This window comes from Thamnophis sirtalis, unplaced genomic scaffold, assembly GCF_051295495.1.
Source record: "Thamnophis sirtalis isolate CommonGarterSnake01/CBP01778 unplaced genomic scaffold, rThaSir2_p1.2 scaffold_13, whole genome shotgun sequence".
Lineage (NCBI taxonomy): Eukaryota > Metazoa > Chordata > Lepidosauria > Squamata > Natricidae > Thamnophis > Thamnophis sirtalis.
Genome location: NW_028261393.1, coordinates 13,575,425 through 13,591,892, shown reverse-complemented (window position 1 = coordinate 13,591,892; position 16,468 = coordinate 13,575,425). Strand labels below are relative to the sequence as shown.

At 43.8% G+C, this 16,468-nt stretch overlaps 1 protein-coding gene across 2 annotated transcripts in view; it reads left to right on the top strand.

Annotated features, from left to right (window-relative positions):
• The window catches only part of HIVEP3 (HIVEP zinc finger 3), a 55,216-nt gene extending 42,274 nt beyond the window's left edge, over positions 1-12,942 (top strand). For both annotated transcript variants that reach the window (XM_087728091.1, XM_087728090.1), the window contains exons 5-6: positions 1-1,020; positions 3,449-12,942. The exon at positions 1-1,020 is cut by the window's left edge and continues 20 nt beyond it. In XM_087728091.1, coding sequence (XP_087584217.1) covers positions 1-1,020; positions 3,449-4,297 — 1,869 coding nt within the window. In that variant the 3' untranslated portion in view covers positions 4,298-12,942. The remainder of the gene's footprint in view (positions 1,021-3,448) is intronic.
• Positions 12,943-16,468: the final 3,526 nt, after the last annotated feature.

Sequence of the window (16,468 nt, the reverse complement as noted above, 5' to 3'; positions counted from 1 at the left end):
CAAGATTCAGAAGGACAGGAGGGATCTGAGTTACCTGAACACCAGTTTTCAGACTTGGAAGAGTCTGATGACGATGATGACAATGATGAAGAAGAGGACGAGGAGGAAGACGAGGAAGAGGAGGAAGAGGAAAACCAAGAAGAATCACTTGGAAAGCCTTTGGAAATGAAGAACTCTCCTCTTCCAGGGAACCCTCCAAGAAGTTCTCTCTCTTCCCAGGAGAAAGGCACCAAGACAAGCTTGTCCACCGTGGAAGATATTCCCTCTGGCAACAAGAGTACTGTTTGGTGTTCCCAGGCTGCCTCCTTAGAGCCTGAAATGAAATGGTCGGCTGACAGCTGTGAAGTTGCTGTGTGCCACAGCTTGCTAAGACTTCACCGACCAGCTCTGTCCTCCAGTGCGCTCTCAACTTCAGCTGAGAAGGAATCTGTTAGAAGACCGCAGATGCTCTTAGCAATGGATTTGTCTGTCTCCAAAGATATCACGCCTAGCAGGAAAGGTTCCCCAGGCAAGGACTCTGGGGTTAGCAGTAGTGGAAACAACCGGTCCTTGGCTCGAAAGCATCCGTTAACCAAAAATGAAACTTCACCAAAAAGAATGTCATACACTGGAGAAATGCCCTCCAGTCACCAATCTCTGAGAGAGTCATTTGCCCTCTGTAATTCATCACCAAGACTTGAGATCTCACCCAGCAGATACTTTTCCTCAAAGAGAGAGCTCTCGTCCCCCTTATACCTTCCACCAGCAAGAGGGGTTTCTCCGGTGAGATGCATCTCTCCAAACAGAGAAACGCCATCATCCAGATACTTATCTCTGAAGAAAATGCTGTCCCAGAGCTACTCGGAGCCACCTTCACGGTATCCATCCCCAGGAAGAGAGGATATGTCTTCTCGTAGCCAAGTGGCAGTCAATGAAAAAGGACAAAGCTTACGTAAATCTCCGCATGGGATATCATCTTCAGTGCCTCTACCTCACAGGTCCTTTGACAAAGAAACGGAGCTGCATGAAGACCCTAAACTGGTAAGCTGTGCTTAGAGGTGGGTAAAATCTGGTGCTCCAGATGTTTTTTCACTGCAACATCTGTTGTCTCACATCGTTGGCCATACGAACGATCCCTATTTGGCCCATCCCCGTTTTTTTTACAACTTGGCTTTACAAAAGGGTGGGTCAGGAACCTGGAAATAGATGTTGCCCAGGTTAAGATCAAGAACTATCATTCTCCTCCCCGCCCCCAATTTTTTTATTTTTCATTCTCTTATATACCATTTTAAGTATATTCACTTAATTGTTATTCTTCTTTACATTTGTCATTCTTATACATTTGTTATTCCAGTTAATAAATTTTAATATACATTTTGGGTTGCTTTATTTACCATCCCTTCCTCCTGTTGTAACACCACTTTATTTTCCCTTTCTTTTCTCCCTCCCTCCCTTCTCTACTTCCTTCCTTCCTTTCTCCTCTCCTTCCCCTTCCTCCTTCCCCTACCTCTCCCCTATTCCTACTCTTCCTCTTCCCCTTCCTACCCTCTCTCCTTCTCTTTCTGTCCCTTCCACCCTCCTTTCCTTACCTCTTTCTTCTTTTCCTCCTCTTCCTTTCATTCTCTCCTCCTTTCTCCCTTTCTCCCTTTCTTTTTCTGTTGTTATAGGTGTCGCTTTCAAATCTCAGTTTATGTTTTCTTGGGATGGTATTTCCACGAACCCAAATATAATTCAGCATCATTTCTTATTCCCTTACCTTCACTAATCTGTCCTAACTATGTTTCCCCCCCCTCTTTTCATTTAATAGTGCATTGTCTGGGTTCTGTATCTTCTCCTTACTTTCTTTTTTAGCTTCCTTTCTCTAGCCAATCTTCCCCATGCCTTGAAGTACACCAATTCCTCTTTATCCTTTATTTTCAGTGTCAATCTGTTCATCTCTGCACAATCTAGTATCCTTTTCATGATGTGTTCTTTTGAGGTGTGAATGTTTTGTTTTGCTGTTTTGATACAGAGCAAAGAAAGAAAGAAGGATGCATACATACATATACGCACGGACGCACACACACACACACACACAGAGATAATATATATATATATATATATATATATATATATATATATATATATATATATATATATATATATATATATATATATATATATATATACACATACATACACACACACACACACACACACACACACATATATATATGTATATGTATGTATATATGTATATATGTATATATGCCTCTGTGTGTGTGTTTGTGTGTGTGTGTGTGTGTGTGTGTGTGTGCATTTGTGCTGATAAATAAATAAAGGGAGACTAGTATAGATCTATTTCAAGCTATTTAGCTCTCATCGGCTAGCCATACCCTTACTGGGATTTGAACCTGGGCTGTATTACATATTAGGCAGTTGTGTTAGCCACTAGGCCACAGGCTCTCCTCCTTTATCAGCTAGGCCAGGGAAATAGGTATTTATTGTGTCACAACCTCTGGTATGCCCAAATATGGGAGGAAGCATACTGCTTCCTTTCTCTGTCTATCGGCTCATCACAAGAGACCATCCAGACAGAAAGCCATTATTTTTAATGTTGCCTTTTTGTTACATTTGTGTTGCATTTTTGCTGATGAATAAATAAAGGGAGACTAGTATAGATCTATTTCAAGCTATTTAGCTCTCATCAGCTATTCATACCCTTACTGGGATTTGAATCTGGGCTGTATTACATATTAGGCAGTTGTGTATGTATGTATATATATATGTATATATATGTGTGTGTGTGTGTGTGTGTATATATATATATATATATATATATATATATATATATATATATATATATATATATATATATATATATATATATATATATATATATATATATATATATATATATATATATATATTCGTAGATTTTCACAGGTGTAGGTATGCTGGTCTCGTTGTGTTTGGGTCTTTTCCCATGTAAAATTGAGATTGTCTTGGCAACATTTTGGTGAGGTCTCACTCGCCATCTTCAGGCTGGATTTTGGGTTAAAGCGTGGTCAGAGCTGCCATCTTTCTATAAATCTTGGTGGGGGGTGTGGTGTGGAGTTCTGGCTTTGTTTCTGTAAGTGTATTGATTGGTTGTGTGGTTGTATCATGATTGGTAGATTGGTGCTGATTGGTGCTGGCTGTGTGCCCATTGTTGTTTTGTGTTGTAACGGCCTGGGTGGTGGGTGGGGCTCATTTGTTGACTAGGGCTGGTTTCCAGATGTCTGGTAGGCAGGAGGTATCGTCACGTTTATTCATGTTGTGGGGGTGTTTTTCTATTTCTATAGCTTCCATAGTTATTCTCTTGTTGAAGTGTTCAATTTTAGAGATTAATTTGGTTCCTTCCTTTATATTTATTAAAGTATTTTGTGTCCACCCCTGTATGCACCAACTTAAAAGAGTTGACTTTTCTATATGCCTCTTGTCATTGCAGAAGACAGAGTCCAGGAACCCAACAGTTTCGCCGGGCATCATTCAACATCTCTATTTCAGACCTTTGCCATCACTCCACCAAGGGCCCATTCGTGCATCAGATCGAGTGGAAGACCATATTTTTAGTCATCTCCCTTTGCACTCCCAGCAGTTACCCAGGAGCCCTTGCCCGATGATCCCCATTGGGGGCATCCAAATGGTCCAGGCAAGACCCAGCACCCACCCCAGTTTGGGGCATGGATCAGTGATGTCCCTGCAGGCCAGCTACTTTGAACTCGGTGGTAGCACTTCTGAATTCAGCCCTCGGAAAGCATGGGGCAAAGAAACCCCCAACAGACACGAAGCTCCTCCTCCATCGGCCACCTCGCCACTTCGAAGCGGCATCCGCGTGGAGGAGAAAGCAAGGACTAGTGAGCTTCAGCAAACACGTTCGAAGGAGGGATACAGGGTAAAAAAGTGTAGTTCAGGAGAGCAAGAGAGCTGCACGGCCACCCCGATGAGCTCTTGCTCAAAGGGGGAGTGTTCTCCAAAGCCTTTGGCTCACGGGGAAGGACCCTTCACCAAGAAGGGGAAGAAATACGGCGGCAGCTCGTGCGCTACTTTCAAATCCACCTGCGCTTTCATTTCAAGCCTCCCCACGCAGCCACTGGACCGAAGCAACAGCACGGGCTGCTTGTTGGAACATTCCTCCAGCCTGTCCACTCGCCGGCTCTCCACCAGGAGAAGGAACCTGTCCGGAGAGCCGGCCCCACAAGCAGGGGCCTACAGGAGAAGAAGTCCATCCTTGGAACATGCTGCAGGCTTTGGCTTAGCTCCAAACCGGGTGGAGAACAGTACAGGAAATACTTAAGCCCTTGCTGGGCCCTGTCCACAACTTTTCAGATGTTAAAACAACAGACCTTGGCCAGTGCTGTCGGTTTTAGAATATTTGTTGCTAAATCTCTCTCTGGTGTAGAAAAATCATCATCCTCCCTCCCTCCATTTTACTTTCACATTTACTTGTGCCTTTATCAATGCCCCCCTTTTTGTTGTGGTTGTTTGACACGCACACACACAAACACACAAAACTGAAGCTACAAGTGTTTTACTACTCTTGAAAAGAAGCGCATCACCCATGCCCCCTCCGCCGCCATTAACCACGTCTGTTCCAACGGGCTCCGATAAATGCCGACAGGAAAGACTCCGGAATCTTTCCCGAAGGATGCACTGAAAACTTCTAGGAAAATTTGACGCCTTTTGAGAGATGACTGATTAGGAAAAGGAAAGAGGGAAGAAAAAAAACCCCGCTCCCCTGTACAGAAGTTATAATCCCCCCCACCCCTATTTATTACATGCTTTATTTAATACGTGGTGAAGTGCTTGTTGTTTTATAATGGTTCCTCTTTTTTAATTATTATTATTGTTATTATTTGCATTATTCTGATTGCCTGTAAATGTGCTTTAGGGACAGCTGTGACTGTTCTGATTCGGGGAGGGAGGGGGAGATGTGTTTACCCTTGAATTGTTGATGAAATTAGCACTTAACTTTGGGGAGATATTCATGGCAGTGAAAATAATTCTCTCTGCCTGCCCTGAAAAAGTGGGGAGGGGGTGGGGGTGGGGAGGGGAAGGAGATTTGGTGATCTCAGCAGGTGCCTCCCTAAATACAACCCACAAAAGCACTTTCTTAAAAGGGACACACAGACATACGAAGGGTTAGCCCCTTTGAAGAGAAAATAAAATAAATTGGAAGGAAATAGAAATATATTGAATGTAAAACACAAATGTTCTGAGAATGGTGTGGGTCTGTTATTTCTGGCAGCCATTCTTGCTTTAATGCTGACATTCCATGTCACTGCTGCTGCTGCTGCTTAAATCCATGTGCACACAATCCTTAAAAGGGTGCTTTTTAACTGGCCACGAAAGTGGGCTAGTTGTTAACGTTGGCTGGTAAACTTAGATGCGAATCTTTATTTTGTTTTGTTTTCTTCTTCTTCTGCTCTTGGGATCTCGGTGATCGGAAATGTGCTCTCAAGGATGAGCTATATAACCTCAGATTTGGAAATAGGTCTCTCCTTTTTGATATATATATATATAAAATATTGCCCCAAGTTTCTTATACCAAAAATAATAATCATCATAATTAATAAAATCTGGATCTGGCCCATTTCCGTTTTTGAAAACTAGTGCAGAGAACAAAGAAATCTTTTGTTCCCAACTTATAACAGATTCCACTGGAGCGGCTTCTGCACAGTTTTGCACTCGAGGGTGTAAGCGCTCTTAAGAGACCCATGATGTGTGTAGAACTAGGACTTTAGCAATGGTGCAAGGCTTTAGCAAGGATCTTGAGCCGAGGTGGTGCAGTGGTTAGAGTGCAGTACTGCAGGCTACTTCAGCTGACTGCTAGTTGCAGTTTGGCAGTTTGAGTCCCACCAGGCTCAAAGTTGACTCAGCCTTCCATCCTTCCGAGGTGGGTAAAATGAGGAGCCAGATTGTTGGGGGCAACATGCGACTCTGTAAACCACTTAGAGAGGGCTGGAAAGCACTGTGAAGTGGTATATAAGTCTAATGGCTATTGCTATTGCTAACTGCCCACTGCCAGGAATTTGATCCTGGCCAGCTCAAAGTTGACTCAGCCTTCCATCCTTCCGAGGTGGGTAAAATGAGGAGCCAGATTGTTGGGGGCAATAGGCTGACTCTGTAAACCGCTTAGAGAGGGCTGTAAAAGCGGTATATAAGTCTAAGTGCTATTGCTATCTTCCCACCAATCTAGGTTAAAAGCTTACATCTGCACCTGCTATAGTCCTATTTCTGATTTCATGATATGTTTGTCCCAATTAGATCAAACCCCCCCCCCTCTGAAAGACGGTGTTGCTTAACTTGATGAGCTCCAAAGAGGTTGGATTTGGAATCTGTATACAGATAGTCCTCGACCTACGACCACGATTGGGCCCAAAATTTATGTGGCTCAGTGAGACATTTATTAAGTGAGGTTTCCCCGCCCCCATTTTACGACCTTTCTTGCCGCAGTTGTTAAGTGAATCGCTGCAGTTGTCAAGTTAGTAACAGGGTTGTTAAGTGAATCAGGCTTCTCCATTGACTTTGCTTGTCAGAAGGTCGCAAAAGGGGATCCCACATCCTTGGGGCACTTCAGCTGTCATAAGGACATGCCAGTTGCCAAGCATCTGAATTTTGTACCCGGGGATGCAGCAGCGTTCACAAGAGTGAAAAACAGCCCAAAGTCTCTTCTTTCAATGCTGTTGTAATTTCAAATGGTCACTAAGTGAACCAATGTCAGTCGGGGACTAGCTGTAACCTCAAACCAGCAGGGTCATGCTAGACGGGAGACCCTAAAAAACGAAAACCCGCATTACTTGAAGTCCTCGTGGAGTAGGAAAAATATTTGGACTGAACGAAGAAAGCAGGAAATGTTAAGTTCTTTTCATTTGTTTTTTGCACGGTTTATCCATCCTCCCAACTTTTTGAATCAAGGCAAACCCGTGATGAGGGAGAAGGGCCAAATTTCCCATCTACGTGACGCAGCGGTGAATGTTTAGCCAGGTGTGCTGCTGTTGTTGTTGGTTTTTAAAAAAGGAGCAGTTTTAACGAAGTGCCCGCCCAGCCGCTAGCCAACTGGTGCCACGTACAAACCATGCCAGTGTCATGCAATTCTGCCTTGTTCGTACCATTTTAGAAGTGCAACTGTTAAAAAGAAGTGTTTACTCCGATAAGAGCCTGTGTGCTCAGCATTTATTTGAAGGGTCTGTATGGAGCCTGTACAAAGGCTTTTCACAATGAAGCCAGCCCCACCCCCCCACCCCCCATTTCCTCTCTATCCACCAGCCTTGCAACAGGTCCACGAATGTTTATCCAGTGGACCAATTTGGACCCATCTGAATTTACCGTGTGCATGTTCTCTCATTTCCCCCAAGCGGGAAAAGAAGGAAGGGGAGGGGAGAAATCCCAAATGAATTCCTTTGATTAAGCTGGCTTGATAAAGCCATGGGCTGTTAGGTTTTTGCATAGATGGCAAACACAGGATGGGTGAAATAATCTTCTGAGATGTATCGTTTTATGTATTGTATTAAGGAATTTATGAAAACAGGATGTTTTTAGGCCTTTTTTTGGTTTGGCTGGTTTTGTGTGCATTGAAGTCAAGGTAACATGGACCGTAGTGATATAAAAGCGACCAAACCTATCCTGGAATTGCAGAGTTCACTGGGGGAAAAAAACTCATTGGGAAGTCTTCAACCATTTTCCTCTGTTTACTTCTGTTTCTGATACCTCTTTTGGGTCTGTGGTCCGGCATTGATGGTGCTGTTGTGTTTGCACTGAAATCCAGCATCTATTGCAAGACTTTGAAAGTGGGGGGGGGGGGCTGTCTCAATTCGGTTTTCTCCTGGGACGAACATCGACTACTGGATTAACTAGAATAGATCCAACCAACCAACAGAAAGTGGCGCTGGCTTGTATTGCCTTCAGAAGATCCCCAATAACCCCATCCGACACTGAAGAAGCAATCTTTGCAACATCATCATCATCTCTGTGGCAATTGCTGGACCAACAGTATTTCATCTCCACCGAGGCTTGGAATTCCTGGGTCGTTTCATTTTCCTCCCTCCTTCTCCAGTTTTGCTTTCCATGCAGCTCTTCGATGGACCAAATGGTTTTCAGTATTGTAAGTGTGCACGAGCCACGATTGGAGGCGCTCACATCTTTGATCCATTCATGCTTTAACTGTGCCTGGTTTCGTTTGGGGGCTAGATCGAATGCACCACAATGCTCAGGGTTCTCTTCTTTTCCCAACTTTCTCCTGTCTCCACCTCCTTTCCTTTTAGACCCAGCGTTTCTTTTACCTTGCAACGGGTTCTAATGATTTGTGGTGGAAATCTAGATTTCCCCAGAGGTAAACATTAATCATTGGGGTGTGATTATTTTTCGTTCCGATGCTGTTCTCTCTCTCCCTTTAGCGCTCTGCAGATGGAAGCAAACTTTTTTGTCCACCGAGAGGAGGCTTGGTGTGTGCATATATATTGTATGTTGCTTGTGAGGGCATTTTGGTTTGTGGAGTTAGATCCTGAGATCTCTTATTGGGACCACAATGCTCCTAGCATAGACGGGATAGCAGAAGAGCCAACACACTATGCAATGCATTGTAACTTTGTAATACCTGTTCTCGCATTTTAGAAGGCTCTACTTGAATTCCTCCTTTTCATTTCCTGATTAAGAAGAACTAATGTTTGCCTAGATCCCAGATATCTCTACCAGCATATCTGCCAGCAGCCTCACTCTGACCTTAGCATGGCATAGTTTATACGTCATCCAGTTGCTTTGGGCTTCAGCTCCCATGAGCTCTAGTTTGCAGGGCCAATAGCAGGGGGTCTGTTAAGGCTTGTAATCCTAAATATCGGAAGGCCACCAAGTTGTGACCTCTAACTTGTTTGATGAGCCTTCTTTTGCCTAGAGCGTCCATTGTAAACACAGAAGCAGGTCTCAGCTTGACTTGTTTGTTAATGGAGTTCTCATTTTTCCAATATGATCCACGGTGGCACAGTGGTTGGAATGCAGTACTGCAGGCTAATTCTGCCCTCTGTCAGCAGTTTGATTCTCACTGGCTCAAGGTTGACTCAGCCTTCTATCCTTCCGGGATGGGTAAAAGAAGGACCCAGATTGTTGGGGGCAATCTGCTGACTCTGCAAACCGCTGTAAAGAGAGGGCTGTGTAAAGGCATTGTGAAGGGGCACATAAGTCTTAAGTGCTATGGCTATTTAATCAGAGGCCATCTAAAGACGTGTGTTTGTGATAGAGGAAAAACCAATGAGAGCAGTCTGCTCCCATCACTTTTTTCTTTGTTTTGCCAGCCATGTAAACTTCTGGGTCTCTAGGGCATTTCTTATTGGCCAACTGAGTGCATCAGTTGGCCAGATGGAGTTAGCTTCCCTGATGGCAAGCTACTCAACACAATAAGGGCTCAAATGTATGGTGCTGAGCACTCTAGGCCGACCTAGCAAAGCCTTAAGAAAGTGCTTCACTAGAAGCACTTAAAACCGCCCCATTAAAAGTCAAGTACTGGGTCAATCACGGCATTGTGGTGCTATTAGGAGATTTTGGAGATGTGACTAGCTGGCCCTGATCATCTCAGACTAGGAAAATTGAACAGAATCTCATTGCTATGAACAACGTCTTTTTAGAGGTAATTTCACACACACACCCTCCAAAGCCATGCATCCTAAGATTTATTTCAGAGTAAATACCATTCGTTTCATACATTCGATTTGTCAATAAACTATTTTAACCCAAGCTGGCCTAAGCATGAAGTTTAGGGAATCTTTTTGATGCTAAAAAAAAACCAAGCCAGTTTTGAGCTCAAGACAGCTGCTCCACAGTTAGAGGCAGGCCATTTTAACCTGTTCTGAATGTGAAATGAATTGATAATTTTTGTGGCATCCCTAATTTATCCAATCAGACAGGTTCTGTGGAATGGCTCTAGATTTTCCACCCCTCCAAGCTATTGGATGAAAAAGGAAGAATAGTTGTTGGCCAAACTTTGCAAAGATCTTTACGTTTGATTCCTGGGTTTCATCAGCGTGCAGGGATGGTATTCGTGTTTTAGCTCATGAGTATTTCCATCGGTATTTTGGGGAGCCCCCTCCTGCTTCTATTCACCTGCAGGCCAAATAATTCTCCCTCCAAGTCCCTGCCGATGACTTGAAAGTGAATGGACATGTGTGAATGTTTTCAAAGTGATTTAATTACTAGACTTGCCACCTCTGAAAAGCAGCATTTTAAGCCCTTTGATATATTGTCTATTGGAAAGACCATTCTTTCGAAAGAGGCTTGGTCTCTGAGTTAATTGAAATGTGTGTCATAGGATGTGTGGATGAAGTATGAAATACCAAGCCAGATTTTGTTGTAAGAGTGATTCATATTTAGAGGTACGATTTGTATACAGGAAAATTCATCCATGATAGCGTGGGTCTCTTTTATTTTTTCAAGTTGCCTTTCAGGAAAATACCAAACAGTCAGAGGACTTTATTGTTTCACCTGTAAAAATGGCTAAAAGATGATGGCATCCCCCCCCCCCTCTATGGATTGTCCCCATGATACAGTTGTAGAAGGAGTGGTGGCTTTCAATTTATTTTACTACTGGTTCACTCGTGCGGGCATGTATGCTCGAGTGATGCTTCTGCGCATGCACAAAAGCTTCTGCGCATGTGCAGAAGTGTCCGGGCGGTGGGCGGAGCCTCCCACTGCTGCCACTACCAGTTGGCCCAATCGGGGGCGAACTGTCAGAAGCCCACTTCTGTGTAGAAATCAAAATGATTGCAGTTTCTCAGTAAATGTAAATGGAAAATACCCTTAGCGTACCAGCAGTGGTGACCAAAGCATGATGAAATCCACTGGATTACCATCACTCTTGCTTCTAGTAACCTGTTCCTCGGGTCTTCTCATTCCCTAACTATTTGGACTATCGCTGCGTGTCTTCATACAGGTAGTCCTTGAAGTACGACCACAATTTTCTTTTCCCAAGCAAGACAGTCGTTAAGTGAGTTTTGACTCGTTTTGCAACCTTTCTTGCCGCAATGATTAAATGAACCCCTGTCGTTGTTGAATTAATGGCACAGTTGTTCCGGCTTCCTCATATTGAATTGCTTCTCAGAAGGTCGCAAAAGGTGGATCCCGTGACTCCAGAACACTGCAACCTTCATAAATTTGAGCCAATTGCCAAGCATCACGTGACCATGGGGAAGTTGCAGTGATCACAAATGTAAAAAAAATGTTCACAAATCACCTTTTCCCATGCCATTGTAACTTTGAATGGTCACTAAATGAAAAGTTGTAGGCTGAGGACTCTCTGTAGTTTGGCTTGGAAGAAATAAAACATAAGGAGCAGTTTCACGTGTTATGCCGGACCGTAAAGATGACTTGTTTTGAGTTTTCCTTATTCGTAATCATTTTTTAACGACTCCATAATCCCTTGAGGGGCAGAGTCTGGGCAACTGAATGGATCTAGCAGAGTTTTTAGTGGCTGGATGCCATTCCTGTTGCCAATGCGGAGTTTTGTTGGAGCAGACATACTCTCATTGTGCCCAGAGAGAAAAATATTTGCCTGTTCTTAGGATCAAACTCACAGCCTCCTGATTGTGAGGCCAGAGCGCCACCTATAGGCCACCACACACCCTCCTTTGAGTTTTCCTTATTGTAGTTTGTAAATCATGAGTGAGTCTAGTCAGCAAATCTTGAGCTTGTGCGCCTTATCCTTACTCTTTTCCAACGTGGTCAAGAGGAGGAGTTACAGAACGTCACTTTTTAGATTAGCCAGTGTATGAATTAGCATCTGGGCCTTTTCCTGTGTTTAATCTTAATTAAAGTTTTGCTGAAACAAACGTTCACACACCCTAGTTTCATGCTGGCTCATTTTGAATATATAGCCTAAGTTAAAACCAGCCATAATTTTGACAGATTTGGAGAGCATGAAAAACATCAGCGGGTTTAAAGCAATAAATTATTTACAACTGAATTGGAGGAGAACGGAAACATTGAGCCTCATGCTGAGCTGAAGTTTTTATGTTCAGTTCAAACAGAGCAATTATATTTAACTCATTCACTATTTCTTAGCAAAAAGTTCTACCTTCTAGCACCCAAGTCTCTCTATTTAAGTCACATTTTATTTTATTTTATTTTATAGAAATTCCAGAAGCACTAAGTATATAGTGTTTTGAAGCTGTTACACCATTTCTGAGCTAAATGTGAAGCATTTGGATCTAGCCCTCTTTCTATTCTGTCTATTTCAATACTTTCCCTCCTTTTAATTTTCCCAAACTTGATTTTGTGTGTATTCCTTAAGAACTTTTTTTTTTGGTTACGTCCTGTTATTGCACAGTATTTGTGAATTAAAAGGTAAAATATTTTTTTAGAAAATACCAAATTTGGGTCCTAATGATGACATAAAATAAGTTTTCAGTCTTGAATATTATGGCACTTATGCTCACTTTAGTAAATGTAATGTAAAATATTAATAATATTGATGATGTGTACTCAAATTTAATATACATGGTCTCATGTAAGATAAATATTTGCCTTTTTTTTCTAAAAGGTGTATGTATTCTGTAAGTGGAATAGTCTTTAGAAAGTTTCTATATGTTCTTTAAAAAAAATGGCAATACATTCCAAAAAAGGTACTGTAAATATGTACAGACTCAAGAGTACAGTGTAATTTGGTAGTTTTGCCTGTAATTTTTATTTCAGTTTCTACATTTGCATCTTGCAATGTCTGTATGGTAATAAAAGTGCAAAAAAAATGCAGGTAAAAAGCACAGAATATAATGTTTAAAAAAAGAAAGAAATTACTCAGCATTTGATGTTTGTGACCCTTAATTGTAAATGACACCTGTACTGTGAATGAAAGAAGTTTTTACACGTATATTGCCTTTACTACAGTTTGGGCTGTCTGATCAGTCTGAGCCTATTTTTTAAAAAACAGCATGTTGGAATAAATTTTAAAATCCCAACATACCACCTCCAGTTTGTCTGGCAGTCATTTGCTTAACTGAAATATGGAGTACCACCACCCCTTCGATGTCCTACAGGGAACTGTTTTAACTTTATTCTGCAATTCCTTCGCCACACAATATTTGAAGAATCTGAGAAATTTGCAATGCAATTTAGAATAACAGGTTGGAGGGGACCTTGGAGGTCTTCTAGTCCAGTGGTCCCCAACCTTTTTATCGCCGCAGACCAGTCAGCCTTTGATAATTTTACCATGGCCCGCTGAGCGCGCGCAGGGGTGGGGGGGCGTTGTTTGCGACGACACATTGATTGTCGTGGGGGAAATAGGGGGTGGGAGTATTAGGTATCTTCACTACCATATATAAAAGGAGATACTATCTTAAATAACAAAGTGGGCCCCCACCTCCAAAATATACTAAAAGAAAAAAGATTCCATGTGCTCAACTAATTTTTTTTTAAATCATCACTATATTATGGACTACAGACATATATATATATATATATGTATGTATGTATGTATGTATGTATGTATGTATGCATGCATGCATGCATGCATATATACATACCGTACGTATGTATATATATAATGTCCAAATAACAGGAAAAGCGCTTCAAGGACCAAAGTATATTCCTTTTTTGCAGCCTTAAGAGAACTCTCATTTTTTGAGGCTCAGAACCAGGCATTCTCGTGGGCTGCAAAAAGGAAACGCGACCCGGGAGCGCAGCCTCCAAGAGTCCATATCACCAATAACTACGCGTGGGGGGAAAGGAAATGTGTTTTGTGAGGAAGAGAAAGAGCGCGCTTCACTGATGCCCGTTGGCGAAATTTTGGAAGAGAGGCAAGAGACTTCAGGCACCGAGCCCCCACCCCTGGCTGCGGCAACTGGAGCGGGTGGGAGGCAGGGAAGGGGTGGGCAAGACCGCCGCTTTTCCACCGTGCGCTGCCCCCCATCTCCACTCAAAAGACACCCCCCGCCCTCGGCTGCCCGACGTTCTCTCTCTCTCTACCTCTCCCGCCGTTCCTTCTCACAAGCCAAGGCCGGGCGGGGAAGCCGCCAGAGCCTCCAAGGGCTCCGCTTCCAGCGTATGGTCCGCCCCCTCCTCGCCTCGCTTCCAGGCGAGCCGACTGAGGCGAGAAAGGAGAAAGAGGCGGAGGCGTTCACTGAGGGGACGGCTGACTCGGGGAGGGGGTGGAGGTGGTGTAGTAGCGGGGGATTCTTCCTCCTCGCCTCACTTGCTCCTGTGCTTCCGCGCAGCTCCCCCCCTCTGGCGACGGCGCTGCATGAGTGAAGAGTCGGCCGTTGCATGGCCCCCGGCCGCTGCAGCGATCATGGCCCCCGGCTGCTGTGCGGCCCGGTGCCAGGTACTCCACGGCCCGGCACCGGTCCGCGGACCGGGGGTTGGGGACCACTGTTCTAGTCCAATCCCTTGCTCAAGCAGAAGACCCTATACCCATGATTTAGGTGGCACACGGAGCCATTTCTGAGGGCACACGAGGCATTGAGCTGGCCAGCTGATTTTTGGCTGTTTTTCACCCTCTGGAGGCTTCCCTGAAGCCTCCGGAGAGCAAAAAAACAGCCAACTGGAAGTTCAGGAATGGGCTTCCGGTTTGTGCGTTAGGCTGTTTTTTGCCCTCCGGAGGCTTCAGGGAAGCCTCCTGAAGCCTCCGGAGAGCAAAAAAACCACCCAATGGGCAAACCGGAAGTCGACAAATGGGCAGTTTTCAGCCTCTGGAGGGCCTCATTGGGGGGGAGCCTTTTTTGCCCTCCCCAGGCACCTAGAAAGAATCTGGAGTCTGGGGAGGGTGAAAAACTGGTCCATTGTGCCATCACATGCCAAAAGGAAGGGGAACAGAGGGGGGGTGTCACACATGCATGTGTGGGGGCTGCTCACACATGTGCGGGGGGGACGGTGCGTAGAATTATGGGTGTGGGCACACACGTGCATGACAACCCCCCACGCTCCCCTTGTTTTTGGCACGCGATGGCAAAAAGGTTAGCCATCACTGCTCTATACCAGAAGTCTTCAAACTTGGCAACTTTAAGACTCGTGGACTTCAACTCCCAGAATAGCTGACTGGAGAATTCTGGGAGTTGAAGTCCAGGAGTCTTAAAAGTTGCCAAGTTTGGGGAGCCCTGCCCTATACCATTTCAGACAAATGGCTGTCCAATCTCCTCTTCTTATTTTTATTTTATTTTATTTAGTTTGTCAAACATGTACAAGACAACAGGTATAAGTATAAACATGGGCATGAACAAAGGAAATGAGTACAAATAAGTGGGGACAGTAAGACAGGGATGGTAGGCACGCTGCTGCGCTTACACACGCCCCCTTTATGGATCCACAATTTGTGCATCTATTTATGAATCCAACTGGGCATCCATTTGTGCATAGAAACCAGAGGTGGGTTCCTACCAGTTCGCACCTATTCGGTAGAACCGGTTCGTCAAATCTACCAAACCGGTTAGAAGAGGTTCCACCAGTGGACCCGGAAAGCAGGCCACACCTACAGAAGAGGTTCCAATTTTTTTTGAAACCCACCACTGGTCCTTGGATATGATTATTCTACACTATCATGCTCATATTTATAAAACTCAGGGCCTCTGTGAAAGGTGAGGATGACTACTGCGTTTGTGGTGCAATCAGAACATTGCGTGTGTTGAAGTTGTTTTAACGCAAACCAAAGATGCCTTTTAAAAAACAAGTTTACATCATATTCTTATGCAGGCCAGTGCTGTGTGTGAGGTCATTTAAGGTGGTTCTGACAAGTGTCGTCAGCATCTTCATATCCGGTCACAGGGGCGGCAAGCCACTCCTACAAAGGAGGCCACGCCCACAGAGTAGGTTCAAACAATTTTTGAAACCCACCACTGATAGGAATGCACAATCATGCAACTTTTGAGGAAGCTGGGGGATACAGACAGTTTGAGACAGATGCTACAGATGCTTATTCCAGAAAGTAGCCAGAGCAAATATGGGGGAAAAGCTAGTTAAAAAATTACTTGGGTTTTATTTGAACTGAATTCAAATTACATCTGGTTTATATAACTGCTCGTGCGTTTAATGATTGTCCTTTTGGATCACCCTAAAGACGCTATCCAGTGGCAGCTTTTGAAGTGTCATGGGGTGACTTGCAGATTTATGAGCTTACAACTGAAACCAGAGTCATCTCTTAGCGTTATCTATGAGGGCTCTTGAGTCAGGATTCAAAGGGGAAAAATGATTCTATATTTCTGAGGACCGTTAAGCATCAACCACCAGAAGCAGAGATGAGTGAGATGTTTGGTGTAAATAATTAAAGGATTTAGGGCAAGGAAAAGTTTTTTAAAAGGCAATTTAATACAACTAAAATCGGGGGGGGGGGGGAAGAAAAACCACTATTATGGCTTGTCAGAAATCATGTAGAAGAAAAGCAGGAACTGGGTATGTCTAGTTTAATAGAAAGAAGGACTGGGGGAGACATGATAGCAGTCTTCCAATATCTCAGGGGATGCCACAAAGAAGAGGGAGTCAAGCTATTCTCCAAAGCACC